General features: G+C 47.1%; 1 protein-coding gene across 1 annotated transcript; it reads right to left on the reverse strand.

The window, feature by feature from the left end:
• Positions 1-449: 449 nt before the first annotated feature.
• Positions 450-13,978, reverse strand: MARVELD3 (MARVEL domain containing 3). The gene is made up of 3 exons (XM_052656689.1): positions 13,593-13,978; positions 10,587-10,714; positions 450-1,087 (listed from the first exon to the last, which is right to left on the reverse strand). The coding sequence occupies exons 1-3, from the start codon at positions 13,976-13,978 to the stop codon at positions 450-452; spliced, it is 1,152 nt and encodes a 383-aa protein (XP_052512649.1).
• Between the last annotated feature and the right edge of the window lie 890 nt (positions 13,979-14,868).

Genomic DNA, 14,868 nt, shown 5'->3' on the forward strand with positions numbered 1-14,868 from the left:
CTAACCACACAAAGGCTTTAAAATCACTCCCCTGGGATCATATACAGGGGGGAAATGACATGTTTTTCTTAATGACTTTAATTCAGACAGGCAAGATACTTCTACTGCCTGCTACTGCCTGACGTGTTATTTTCATCTTTCAGAATTCCTCTGGCTAATATTTAAGCTATTATTATTACCTTACCATTTGGCAAGAGAGCCAAACCATAAGCATATATGCAGACTTCCTAATGTTGCTCTTTGTAGTAAAGGTGGAGGTATTTTTTGCACACTCTCAGCCAATAAAGACACGGATAGAAAAATGGGATGATCATCTAGCTTTGTATTGGTTCCAGAGGGAGCATTTATGAAATCAAGTATGTGAAAACCACATACATGTAAAGTGCAATTTTAATGGACCCATCTTTTTGAGAGAAACAAGGTGGGTTGACTTTAGGTTCCAGTGGATCTCAGAGTACTCCAGACCACACGTATTCTGGTGCATCATTGTAATTTCTCTGCTGTTCCTGGCTGTCCTTGTACTGCTTCTGTTCTCGGTAGCTCCGCAGGGCCAGCACCACGCTGGCGCCATACATCACCACCAGAAGACAAGCAAAGGTGGCAGCTGCTCCATCGGTGCCTGCCAACTGGCAGTTCATCCAGGTGAGACCCTTGCGGGCATAGACCCTCTCTCTTGTTCTGCAAGTGTCTGTGGCATTGATCTGCAAGGCTGTGTGGAGGTAAATGCCGATGCCCACGCAGTAGCCCACTGCCGCCAGGAGGCTGAAGATGGCCTCCAGGAGGAGCCACTTCCCTGGCAGTTTGTGTAGACTTTTGGCTCCTTGGAGTAAAACACCCAAGGTGAGGACACCGAGCCCCAGAGAAACAGCCACGCCGCCGTATATCAGGGGTGCCCGGAGGATTGTGTACTGCTGGTCCAGCTGCCGAACCTGCTCCAGCTCGGTGCCCTCAAATGGCGAGTAATAGTTGTTCCCAAAGCCGCCGCCGCTGGCAAAGCTGGCACTGAATCCGGCCAGGACAAAGTAGGAGGCCACGATACACATGAGAACCATCCCATTCAGTATCACCTCCACTATCTGTATCACACCTAGGAGGAGAGAGATGGGGGATTTAACACTGATCACTCACCCAGGAAAGCTCCCTAGGTCAGACAAGAGAAATAACATCGGTGAGCTGATTGTGAGGACACAGATTCAACATTAACATCCTTGGTTTTGGGGGTTTTTTTGGTTCATCTTGGTGGGGCTTTCTTTTCGGCTACACCATGTGGCATGTGGAACTTTCCTAACTAGAGATCACATCCATGCCTCCTACAGTGGAAGCACAGAGTCTTAACCGCTGGACCTCCAGGGAAGTCCCTGTTTTTTATTTTGTTTTAGCACTAGTGTTTGAAAAATCAAAATGCCATTGTGGAAAAAGTTTGTGACTTTGCAACCTGTACCCCTGAGCATTCATCCTAAAGAAATGAAAACCTAGGTCTACACAAAAACATGTACATGGATGTCAGAGCAAACCCAAATGCCCTCCAATGGGTGAACGGTTACACAAGCTGGTACAGCCCTCCCAAGGGGAAACTCTACTCAGCGGTGAAAAGGAATGAGCAGTTGATACTTGGAACAGCTCGGATGGATCTCAAGGGATTCATAATGAGTGGAAAAAAGAAAAAGCCAGACTCCAAAGGTTACAAACTGTATGATTCCATTTACATAACAGTCTCAAAATGAGAACAGATTGATGGTTGTCGGAGGATGGGGATGAGTGGCGGTGGGGAAGGGGTGGAGGGGTGGGACTGTGAGTGGGGGAGCCAGAGAGATGCCTGATGATGGGGTAGTTCTGCAACTGACTGTGGTGCTCACACGAATCTGCACGTGTGATGAAACCTCAGAGACCTACACTCATACAGATTCGAGCGCATATAAAACTGGTCAATCCTAAACAAAAGCTCTGAAGATTGGCAGTGTCCTGGTTGTGATACTGTATTATAGTCACCACTGGGGTAAACTGAGTTCATGCCACGCAGTGCAGTACTGTGCTGTATTAGCGGTGTTCCATGAATGTATAATTATTTCAAATTGTAAGGTTTTAAAATAATAGAAGTGACGTAAAAGGTTGTAAACTGAAAAAAATTCACCCATGTCACTGTCCACCCTGTTCTCTACCAGCAACCACTTTCAGTGTTTTCTAATACAACTTTCCAGTGTTCCTTTATGCAAATAAAAATATTTGAGTCTGAATTTCACCCCTCCCTTTCCCTGCTAGTGTCATTGGGAGCACACCACACACACTGCTCTGCATCGTGCTTTTTTCATTGACTCATTCCTACAGATGTTTTCAGATCAGCCAACAGGGTCCCCGTGCCCTGTGACGTGCCCTCCAACCCCACCTGTGGGTGGACCAGTCTACTCAACCAGGATCCTATTGCTGGATACCTAGCCTGTTTACCTGGGGGGTTCTTACAAGTTTAAGGAACCCACAAACGCCATGAGGCAGGAGACACCAGCAGGTGAATGGAGATAAACGTCATCTTGTCCAGAGTCACCCTTCACCCTTCATTTCTCCCTGAAGGGGACCTCAGCCTCTCGTGAGGCATATTCCTGGGAGGTCTCCTGTGGTTCCCTCAGGTGTCAGGGATGAAAACAAAGAGGAAAGCATAAGAACTTAGAGTGGGAGTGCAGGCTCACTTCCCTGCTCTTTGCTGCCTTGTGACTGTGCCCAAGTCATTGGCTCTAAGCCTCAGATACTTCATCTGACAAATAAATGAAGGTAATGCCTTCTTTCGTCTGTCTTATCCCACAGGGCTGGGGTGAAGCCCAGATGAAAGCAAGTATGTGAAAATACCTGGAAAATCATACAATGTTATGCAAGTGGATGGTGATGCTACCTAGTAACATTTATAAAATGAAAGAGGATTAGTAAGAGATTTTAGGAAATGGGACAAGTTTATGAAAAGCATGAATTCCAGAAATCAGAAAAACCCTCTAATACACAAAGGGGTACCACAGTGTTTATAAACTGAGCAGCTAAAGACCAGTGTGTCTAAAGTACTTAAGGCAACAGCTACTGGGCTTGCTGATTCCATCTCCTGCTGGGCCCACACAAATTCCAAGGAGGTCCACCGGACAGAAGTAGCAATAATTAAGGACTCTGAGAGTTGAGAAGCTACATTCCTCTAACTTAAGTCTGAAAATAACATCAGACCAGAACTGCATACTCCTACCCCAGGCACCATAAACTACTGGCTACTCTCTCCCTACAGCGAAGTGACCCAGAGATCATTCTAATTCATGGGGAGTAGCTATCTCCCCTAACCATACCTTTCTCTGCCTTGGTTTTCCTTCTGCATGCAATTAATCTCTCACCCTCTGAAGGGAAGCAGGAATTCTGTGCTAATATAAGACGTGCGCAGCCTGAACCTCTCCTAGGACAGATTCTGCCAAAACAGCAGAGTCAAATACACAGAGCACATATCTGCCAGCCTGGCATGGAATATATCTAGATCTTGTCAGCCACTCCATTGACTACAACAAGCAAGAGGAATAGCGGTCTGTTGCCAGGTCCAATGATGAAGAAATATGGCCACTGGGTATTACTCAGAGCACTGGCCTACCTGGCTTTGCTGAAAACAATGAACAGGTTCAAGTATTTCCAAGCATGCGGTTAGTGCAGAAAGATTCACAGACATCAGGAGAAAAGAAAAGAGTGGCCTACTAGGAGCCTGGTGGGCTACAGTCCATGGAGTAGCCATGAATTGGACAGGATTTAGTAATTAAACCACAACCACCACTAGAGCTAGCAGTTAGGGATAAGCTGTAGAGGGAAATGAAAACTGAAACAAATAGATTTTTGTTGTAAAATAGCATCTTTTTTGGGTGAGGCTGCTTTTGTGGCTAATCGAATTAAAACTCTTCTCCAAAAGCAAATACTGTTAATACTTTCTTATATATTCTTCAAGAAGCTTTCTAATCATACAAGCAAATTTATGTATTTCCTTTTGTAAACCCAAATGGAACTCATCTTTTATATGTGCCACGTAAGGAAATAATATTATAAATGTAAAGAGAACCATCACCTCCAAATCAAAATTTTTTCTTTGGATTTTTATTGGTGTCACATAAAGCAAAGAACATATTCACTTGTACCAAGAATATATTATAATGGGCCATAAGTCCTAATTTAACATGCAGTAAGAACTCATGAAGTTGTCTGGCCAAAAGTAGCATTCTTCTGCTGGGAAAGATTTTACATTCTTTGATTCTGGATGGATCCTGAATTCTGGTTGTCAAGTCGAATCTTGTACAATGGTACATTTACAAGAGGTACAAAAAACGTATTGAGCTTTCAAGGCCATTGTAAGAGGGTTTGTTAGAAAACCTCTTTTGCAACCCTGTGAAATAATCTGATTCCTCTTTCCGCAGCCCACGTCTCCTCCAACTTAAGTCTCACAGAAGTGGTCTCCCCAGCATCCCCACTCGCCCTCACCCAGAGCATTAAGGAAGTGAAGAACCTAGAGTTCAGTAAGGAAAAAATTTGAGGCTAATCTGCTTGAGACAGCTGTGTTTAGATGACTTAAGGCTGAAATGTTTTTTCATGTCTATGTGGCTTTTCATGCTCACTGAGGATAAGGTTCTTCAAGTACCCTTGGTTATCTCCCTTTATTCAATCAAGAGTGCATTTTGCCACAGCACATGCCTTTTCCTTGTGGCTCCTGGGCTCTGGTTTTGGTGTGTTTTTATTGTTTTATTTTCATCTTTGTTTTTAAAAGTCATTTTGGTCAGTCCCTCACCAACAGAGAGCTCCAGAACCAGGGTTTATTACATCAGGCGGTGCTGTTCCAAGTACCCTGGAATTTGGCCCAGCAAACCAAAGCTGGACTGTTTACCTCCTGAGGGCTGGCAAGTTCTACAACAAAGCATTCCACGAAAGACGGCAGTTCAGAGTAACTTCCATCACTCAAGTTTGACGGAATGTTTTAAAAAGCCTAAAACTCCAACATTTCTGCAGGCTTCTCCTTCAGCTTCCTGACCTTTTGGTAACCCCTGATGGCCAGCGCGGCTCCCACTGCAAAGACCCCAATGCCCAGGGCTGCAAAGATTCCAGCACCAATGTCTCCCCCATGGAAACTGCAGCTGAAGCCACTGTATCCTTTGCTCTGGTACAGTGCCTCCCTCTCTTTGCACAAGGGAGAGGCGTAGGCAGCTGAGAGGTTGTGGAAATAGAAGTACAAGGCCGGGATGTATGCCCCGGCAATAAGCATGTGCAGCACACCTTCAATCACCAGCAACAGGGGGCAGTGCCACGGCACCCGCAGAATGCCCAGGGTGAGGAGGAGGCAGCAGAAGGCCATGAAGGCTCCGCTGCAGGCCATCGCCACAGTGACCGTAGGCAGCTTTAGCTGGTAGAACTGAATGTCCAACTGCTGTGCTTTCTCCCCATCGGCACCACTGAAACCACTGTAAGCCCCTCCATACTGGTAGTAGTAAACTCCCCCCAGGCTGGTGATGCCTGTGTAGCCCCCCGTGGAATTGTAAGACACAGAGCTGCAGGCCAGGATCAGCAAGTTCAGGAGAACTTCCAGCATTTGGCAGCAGGCTGCAAAAGAAGGGCGTGTTACCATTTTGAGAGATGCTGTTTTACACTTGAAGACTTCCACCTCAAGGCTTATCTTCCCAGTGACAGCTCATGCCACAGCCAGCTCTTCTGCCCCTTGGAAGGCCTGGGCAGCCAAAGCTGCAGGATTAGCACTAGATGGTAGCAGGGAACCATGGAATCCAGAAATTATGTCAGAGATACAGGACTGAAAAAGGTAACTCTAAAAACAGCAAAGCAGCTGGTCCAGGTGGCTGAAGGACAATAAGGGGAGAAGTCAGGCCAGGGAGCAGGAAGAAAGGTGTTGTTTATGGAAGGCAAGAAGATTCTCTGTCATAGCCCTGCCCTGCAACAAAGGCTGAAAAAATAGTTACGTCCTCTTTAGCTGTTTTGTGGCCATCTTCAATTTGCTTCCCTTGTGGCTCAGCTGGTGAAGAATCCACCTGCAATGCAGGAGACCTGGGTTCGATCCCTAGGTTGGGAAGATCCCCTGAAAAAGGCAAAGGCTACCCACTCCAGGATTCTGGCCTGGAGAATTCCATGGACTGTATAGTCCATGGGGTTGCAAAGAGTCAGACACAACTGAGCGACTTTCTTTCAGTTTGGAAGAGGAAACTTCTCCAAGTTTGAAAAAGATTATAACATAGTGCTTAAAAATTACAATAAAGTCAGAAAAGAGCATGGAGGTTATCCATCAAAATATTAATCGTGGTTCACAAGTACCAGAGATAGGAAAGATTAAGTTAATTAACTACTGAATTAAATATAATTAAACAGTAAAACATAACTTACTGTTCTTAGACTTTAACTCAAGAAGTAGTGGCTCAGATGGTAAAGAATCTGCCTGCAATGCAGGAGACCTGGGTTTGATCCCTGAGTTGGGAAGATCCCCTGGAGGAGGGCATGGCAACCCACTCCAGTATTCTTGCCTGGAGAGTCCCACGGACAGAGGAGCCTGGCGGGCTACAGTCCATGGCATCGCAAAGAGTCGGGCATGACTGAGCCACCAGCACTTTCACTTTCAAGAGCAAATCTGTGATACTTTCCCAGAGCTGGATTTTTTCAGGATCCTTGGCTGGACAATCAAAGAACTCCAGCTTTTCTACCAAAGCTGGCTGCTTTCCTTAAAGTCAGTTTATTGTGATATACCTTATACACAACAAAATGACCCGCATTAAGCACACAGCTTGATAGAGTCTGACAAATGTGTATGCCATGTAATCATGATCAAGATATAGACTGTTTTCATCCTCCCAGAAAGTTCCCTAAAACCCTTTGGGGTCAACCCCTCGCCCTCCTCCTCAGGCCACCACTGATCTGCTCTCTGCTATTCGAAACTAGGTTTGTCTTTCTCGAATTTCATGCAAATGGAATCATACAGTTATGTGCTCTTTTGTGTATGGCTTCTTTTTCTCTTCATAATACAAAGCTGGGAATTGTATGTGCTGGCATGGTTCTATGGGTCAGCTGACAGAAGGATCAGGCTGTTGCATCTCCCTGGCTTTTACAGAACCAGATTTGGGGCCTGGGTCCAGTTGGTCTAGGGTTTCCCTGGTGGCTCAGTGGTAAAGAATCTGCCTGCCAATGCAGGAGACATGAGTTCAATCCCTGGAAGTTGGGAAGATCTCCCGGAGAAGGATGTGGCAACGCACTCCAATATTCTTGCCTGGAAAATCCCATGGACAGAGGAGCCTGCTGGTCTATAGTCCATGGGGTCCCAAAGAGTCAGCTAAACAGCAAACACCAGGTGGTCTAAGCAGGACGGTATGTTACATTTGCACATTCGCTAATTGAAACCAAGCACTCTCAAGTATTATGTTTACACTCTGCTATCCCCCTTCCAAAATGCAAACAGCATTACTGTTTTATTTAATTATAAAAGTAACACACAAGGATGGTAAAAAAAAAAGAAAGAAAGAATATCTAGATGAAACAGAAACATATAAAAATGATCTAAAGTCCAATCAATAAAATTGGAGAAGCCACTGTTACCATTTTTTTTTCTTTTGGACTTTTCTGCCACATGTGCATAATTTTTGCTGTTTATTTGTTTTTAAGTAAGAATAGGGTTCTCTTCTCTCTACTATTCTATAACCCATTTTTTCACTTAATATAGTATGAACAGTTTTTTTGCCATAGCAAATATAAATATACTTATATCATTAAAGGATTATAGGATGCCACGATGAATTTAAATAATTTCAATGAAAAGGATATTTAGGCTTTTTGCAGTGTTTTGCTATATGGGAGCAGATATATGCTATGTATTTCCTAATAGAGTTTGGAGAGGACAGAGCCTCCACAAACTCCTTATTCCTGTTGTAGCTTTAAATAGAACCAGAAAACAATCACCAGGGATGGGGGAGATGTCTGGTAATACGTTTTTAAAAATAAAAGCCCAGAGCCTCTCTAGGCCTTACTTGCCCCTTAAAGGATCTAGCTCACTGAGTCAGCACCTCTCTCTTAAGAAGCAGTTATGCATTCAGGTCATTCATTCCTCTGATTCTGGCTGAATATTTCAGATCTGTTAATGAGTTAACACTCTTAGAGTCAGCCCTGGTTTGAAATATTGACATAGGCTCAGTCCCATAAGCACTGGGTAAGGATTTTGAGAATGTAAGGGTACTGGGGTACTGAGAATGCAAGTTGAGGAGCAAAATCTCCACAATTGTCCCCCTGAACCTTTTCAGCATGGTCACAAGTCAATTCCATGGGCAGTAAGAAGCCATCTCAGAACTAAACCTCTAGGCTCTGAATGACAGACACCACCACTGACTATAGAGATTATAACATTTGGAGAGAGAAATTAAATTTTAAAGGATGGTTTGCAAGTAAGGCTGCAAGCTGAATGCAAACATTACCTTTAAAAAAAACCACACACACTTTCCTTGTTATACTGGCCTAATTTTCCTCTTATGATATTTTCCATTATGATTTGAGCAACAGAGGTCTAAAGGAAGAGGAAAAGGACAAAAAGGGAAAGGAGAAGCTGCCCCAAATGCAAATTGGAGGGAGCCAGGAGGAGAGCAGGCAATGTATCTCCTTCCCAGGGAACCTGTAACTCCTCACCATCCCTCCAAATAATAAACCTATACACACACAGGATCCTAGTGATCTGATATGCACATGTAATATTTGTACTTGCTTATTATCTGATCTTTATCCTCAGCCTTTAAAGATTTTGGTAGCTGAGGAGTCTTGCCCCAAACTGTGAATTCAGGGCTTATCTACTTTTGTCAGTGTTCCACTGAACTTCCTAAGAGTGACTCAACCCAAACTGCAGGGTCTCCCTAAGAAGTCAGAGCCACAGCTGCCTCCCCTCTTTGCCCGTTTGCTGGAGGAGGAGGACGTGATTTCACTGATAAGGAAAAGAAGTCACAGAAGATCTAAGAAGGCTAAAATTCTTCAGGTGACCTTTATCCAGGTGTGCCTTTCCTGCTGAGACAAGTTCCTGGTGTTCAATGACTGCTGCTCTCAAAACAATACAACGTTGTGTATACATACGGGTCTCTGTGTGTCCAGAGATCTTTATAAGCTTTCATTTGTTAGCTTCTGACTGCTGAGCCATCCTTTCACTATCTTGACTCAGAAACCCAACCTCTAGGCCCAAAGCCAAATAACCAGAAGCAATCAAAGTTAAATCAGGGGCCTCAAGCTCGGCCCTCTCCTCTCTCTTGGTAAATCAATCACCAAAGAAGAATACCTCTAGAGAGAAACCTGTTAAACAGCCTCTGGCTTGTTCCTACTATTTATATCATCATGAAAAGAATGTCAGTCACATAAATCATATCAGGCCTTAGCGTTAGGCTCTAAGTTTCAATTCCAGCTCTTCCACTTCATAGCTGTGTGACTTTGTACAACTTACTGTACTTCTCTGAGCCTCAGGAGTTGTTGAGAGAATTAAAAGCAATGGGGTGTGCCAACATATGTAAACTAGAATGAGGATTCTTGTACCTGGATTACCCAGAACTCTTCAATAAGAGTTCTACGTAATCCTATAACAATGTATCTCACTGTAATCATTCTAAGGGTCACTTTCAGGTGTAAGTTTCATGATTTCTCCCCCTTAGGCTGAGAAGTTTTCCCCTCTTAGTCATAGGCAGCTGAGGTAAATTTCTCACCAAATCATGTGAGCCATAAGGACTCACCCTGACAAACCTGATTTTCTTCATTGTTGGCAAGGCCAAGCCTGGTGCTATGATGCAAACTCTGGAAAACTACATTTGGAGCTGACACATGATATTATTTAAAATCACAGTTCTTCAAACTGTGGATTCTAAGAAGTATTTTTTTTTAATATTTAATTTTATTTTACCTTTATTTATTTGGCTGTGCCAGGTCTTAGTTGAGGCACGCAGGATCTTCAGTCTTTGTTGCAGCATGCAAACCCTTAGTTGCAGCATATGAGATCTAGTTCCCTGCCCAGGGTTCAAACCCAGGTCCCTTGTACTGGGAGTGGAAGTCTTAGCCAGTGGACCACCAGGGAAGTCCCTTAAGTGTGGTTTTTTGTTTATTAATAACACAAAACAGGATAGAAGTTGGTTCATGATGTGTGTGTATTTCTTACTGTGGGTTTCAGTCAACAACATTTAAAAGCCATGATGGCATGTTTGGGCATCAGATCGCCTGTCCTGTGGCATGAGCTCAACCTGTCTGCCATCTCCAGGTCATCTTCCCTCTCTAGTTCTGACCACCTTGCCCGATGAGCCCCACTCTGACAGCTGGCAGCTCAGAGCTGGCTCTGCCTGGAGGTCCATCTGCAGCCTGAACATTGCAGGCATGACTGTCTCATCACCCCTAGGCATGTCCGAGAAGAAACATGGGAAACCCGGTCACCTGTTTTTTGTTTTTTTAGAAAATGTGATCCTCATGCGGGTATGAAAAGAAAAATGCTAGGAAACCAAAAGGGAGGTCTGCTTGAAATTTTGCCCCACCACCTTGGACCCCTTCCAGGACCACCACCAAAGGTAAGTAAATGGTCTGCCTTCAAAATGGCTCACCTCTCCCGGTGCACAGGTATCTGCACTTGTGGCATTCCAGGAGCCCTTCAGCCTCTGACTGGTAATATACCACTTCCTGTAGTCCAGGCCGGGGGTTCGAGAGTGGGTATCTCCCTGAAGTGGGTTCACTATAACCAAACACATACATGGCCATTAGGAGGCTTCAAATTCAATAGCTGTTCAGTATTAGAACTCTGGACACCTCATGCTGGGCCCAGAAGTTAAAGAATGCACAGCACAGAAAATCTGCCACAGTTTTCATACTCCAGAGAATTTTCTGGCTTAGTGGCTCCAAAGGGTGTTCAAACATTTGGCCCAATTCTGCTAAGTACATCACTTATCCCAGTAATTCTGAGCCCTACCTCTCATGCTGGCTCGTTGGCCTGCTGGGGAAGCGGGGAGGGTGGCTATTGAACAGGTAGCTGGGAACCACTTGGGGGAGCTTTTCAGTTCATTGAGGACGGGCTCTCTTCAAAACTAGTTTGCATTCACAAGACTGATGTCCAGGCTGGCATTCTCTTCCTTCCCTTGTTACTTTGGAAAGAGGTGAATCAGCAATAATTCTCTAGGCTCTGGTGGTACAGAAAACTTTGGACATCATAGCTCTCCCTCTTCTTCTGACAGCCCTGGCATATTCTATTCTGCTCCTTCTCCTCATCCCCTACTCCCAACCTTCCCCATCACTTTATCCAGCACATCCTGGACTTTTGTCCAAGATTCTGTGGTGAATGGTAGGGGCTGCATTCTACTACCTGGGCTCCAGGGATTCTTACAGAACACAGATCTCATCATGTACCTTTTGGGTTCGAAATCCATAAAGTCCAAACTTTAAGCACAGTGCAGGAGGGCCCTTGTTCATCACTCTCCACTCACAATCTCACTTTTACAGACCCAGCCATAGTGAACTGCCCCTCTCCCTGCCCCAAAAGATGATCTGCATTCTCATGCTTTTAGGTCATCACGTCACCGTGAGAAACAGCCTGGAGCTCCTTCTCCAGAACTCAGCTTTGAGTCTGTCTCTTCCGGCAAACATTCCAGAGTCCAGTCAGGGCCCCAGCTCAGATCTCTCTGAATCGGTTTCCCGTGGAGCAGCAAATTGGCCTGTTTACTTGTCAGTGTCCTATGGACATCCTGAATAGACCTCTGTAGTCCCTGGCCCCGCCTCCCATCCATTAAATACATGCTTGTTATGTGGAGGAGAGTCATACAAATGGCTTTTGATTTTAAACCAACAACTAACTGTGAACAAAAGAAGCTAAAGTATTCCCTTCACTAGCTTTGAGGCTAGTAGGGGTAGTGGTGGTTATGGTGGTCAGGGAGCCCAGGACACCATTTTAAAAGGAAATTTTAAAAAGAAGTTGGGGCTTCTCCTAGGTCTGCTGCTGCTAAGTCACTTCAGTCGTGTCCGACTCTGTGCGACCCCATAGACGGCAGCCCACCAGGCTCCCCTGTCCCTGGGATTCGCCAGGCAAGAACACTGGAGTGGGTTGCCATTTCCTTCTCCAATGCATGAAAGTGAAAAATGAAAGTGAAGTCGCCCAGTCATGTCCAACTCTTAGCGACCCCATGGACTGCAGCCCACCAGGCTCCCCTGTCCCTGGGATTCTCCAGGCAAGAACATTGGAGTGGGTTGCCATTTCCTTCTCCAATGCATGAAAGTGAAAAATGAAAGTGAAGTCGCTCAGTCGTGTCTGACTCTTAGTGACCCCATGGACTGCAGCCCACCAGGCTCCTCCGTCCGTGGGATTTTCCAGGCAAGAGTACTGGAGTGGGCTGCCATTGCCTTCTCCGTCTTCTAGGTCAGGCAGTTGCAGCGCAGTTTGGCTTTAGGTAGGGAAACAATGACCAGTGCCTGTGACTGTAACTGGGCACATCCTTTGTTACACCTTGGCTAGTTAGTTCTAGATAATTTAACATAAACTCAGGATAGTAGCTTTCCCGCTCTGTGGACACAACTGGGAGAGAGACTGGGCTAAAGCCTCCAAGTCCCATAGCAGACAGGAGCCTGGAGTCCTCCTAGGGATGAGGGCAAAAACCAGTAGGTCATCATCACTCTAGTACCTGCCTGTCTCCTGGCATCTAATCTGGGCATTCAGTAATATTTGTGGAGTTAGACAGAATGTGCAATGGGAAAAGGACCACTTCCCTAGAGAAAGAGTGGGGCCTGGGAATACTGCCTCTCCTTCCTTCCTTCCATCCTAACCCTCTCTCCCAGCTCACCAAGTCTTCTAAAACATCATGATGCTGTCACTCCACAGGCCTTGTGGGAACTCTGTTCTAAAGATAGGGATGGCAAAATTTGTTCATTCAGGGGGGTGAGGTCTGAGACAATCATAGGATTTGAATGAAGCTGCCCAGAAGGACCTCATTGACAAAGATGGGGGAGATCTCTGCCCTTTCGTGCAGTTTTAGGTTCATACAGTTCTTTGGCTAAAAGTCTAGTTTCTCCCAGCTGTCTGGTTTTGAAATGCATATAGCCCTGGAAAGGGTTACACATTAAGGTATTAACTTTTCACTGGGCTGACTTTATTAGGCCTGGACCTCCAGGGAACGGGGAGGGCTGGTTTTGGAAAACAGGACAAGGGTCTGAAGCCTCAAGGGGGCAGTCCTGTGACCACATGGGTGTGTCTGGTGGGGGGTGGGGTGGTGTCAGGGAGGAGCCTGACACAATCTCCTTCCTACTCCTTACCCTTCAGGTCCTGCAGTCCTTTCTTGAACCCCGGCCCTTCCACTTTCCACGGGGAGTGGGGCGGGGGAGTGGAGAGGGGTAGCGGGTCTCTGTTGTTAACCGGGTTCGGGTCAAGCAGTGTGTGTGCGGGGGAGGGGAGAGGGTGTGGTGGTGGGCCTCGTCTTCCTTCCCTCCTTAGGTCACCTCTAAAAGCTCAAAAGGGAAGAATGGCACTTTCTCTAAACCCGCTTCCTAGGACAAGTAGTTGGGACGGCAGGCGGGCCTCAGACCCAGGCTTCCTCAGGGCCGAGATTCAGGGCCCCGCCGCCCCACCTCACCTTTCTGGTCCTCGGCGTCCGAGGCCCTCCTTCCGCAGGGGCGGCGGCTCCGGGGTTTCCCACGTCGCGGGCCAGGGGGGCGGGGCCGCGTCCCAGGTCGGCCGCCGGGGTCCGTCTCGCGTCCGACTCTGGCGGGAGTTTTCCCAAACTCTTTGTTCGCCGCCGCGATGGTCCCCGGCCCTGGGCCTGTCCTGGCGAGGTTCCCGGTTCCTCTCCCTGTCCCGGTCCCCGTCCCTCCGCCCGCCTCCGTTTCTTTCCCTGTGCCGGTCCCCGGCTCTGTCCCGCTGTCTCTCGGGGTGGCGGTCTCGTTCCGGGCGGGGATGCCGGTCTGGGTCCCGCTCTCTCGGCCGGGCCCGGGACTCGCGAGTCCCCGACGTCTGTTCCATGGCCCGGTTGCGCGTCCCCGCCCCGGAGCGACCCGAGGGCCACAATCCACAAGTTTCGACGGCAGGTGGCCAAGCTTGGGGGCGGGGCGCTCACCTGCGCGCACGCGCACTAATCCCGCTGCGGCCCGGGAGAGCATTCACCTGAGGCCCCGCGCCGGCAGGGGGAGCAGGTGAGCGCGGCCACGGCTCTGGGCGCTTGAGCCTGGATTGGGTGCGAGCCTAGAGCGTCGTGCAGCTTCACACACTGAGGACGCGACTACTCCCCGCCCGCCGTGCATCTTCAGCCCTGAGGTATCTGGACCGTGACCCCTGAAGATGGCGGCCGGGGGACTGTGCCCTCACCTTAGCACCTTGGGTTTGCTTTTCCAGAGTGTTCCCATCTGCTTTCTCCCTCAGCCACTCAGCCAGCCAGCCAGCGGTTGTCCTCTTCCTTCCTCTCCTGCTGTCCTTACAACTGTATTTTAGGGGTCTTGAGGCCAATTCATCCATTTATAAGATTCCAGTACTCTTGCCTGGAAAATCCCATGGACAGAGGAGCCTGGTGGGCTGCAGTCCATGGGGTCGCGAAGAGTCGGACACTGCTGAGCGACTTCACTTTCACTTTTCACTTTCACGCGTTGGAGAAGGAAATGGCAACCCACTCCAATGTTCTTGCCTGGAGAATCCCAGGGACGGCGGAGCCTGGTGGGCTGCTGTCTACGGGGTCGCAGAGTCGGACAGGACTGAAATGACTTAGCAGCAGCAGCAGCAGAACTTATAAAGCTTTTTTTTTTTTTTAATTGATGACCCACACAGAATTGACAGCTTTTTTTTGTCAAATCAGGATACTTTGAAACATAAATTGCTGTCTGTTAATGAATTATTTCAACAAACGTGTGAGCATCTAGCTT

Source organism: Budorcas taxicolor, chromosome 18 (genome assembly GCF_023091745.1).
Source record: "Budorcas taxicolor isolate Tak-1 chromosome 18, Takin1.1, whole genome shotgun sequence".
In the NCBI taxonomy this organism is placed as follows: Eukaryota; Metazoa; Chordata; class Mammalia; order Artiodactyla; family Bovidae; genus Budorcas; species Budorcas taxicolor.

Excerpts from the sequence above, each read along its gene's own strand:
- MARVELD3 (XM_052656689.1), bottom strand. The coding sequence starts at position 13,978 with ATGGAACAGACGTCGGGGACTCGCGAGTCCCGGGCCCGGCCGAGAGAG. Across the intron at positions 10,715-13,592 it reads GGACGCCGAGGACCAGAAAG|TGAACCCACTTCAGGGAGAT; the intron begins GTGAGGTGGGGC and ends GTTTGGTTATAG. Across the intron at positions 1,088-10,586 it reads ATACCTGTGCACCGGGAGAG|GTGTGATACAGATAGTGGAG; the intron begins GTGAGCCATTTT and ends CTCTCCTCCTAG.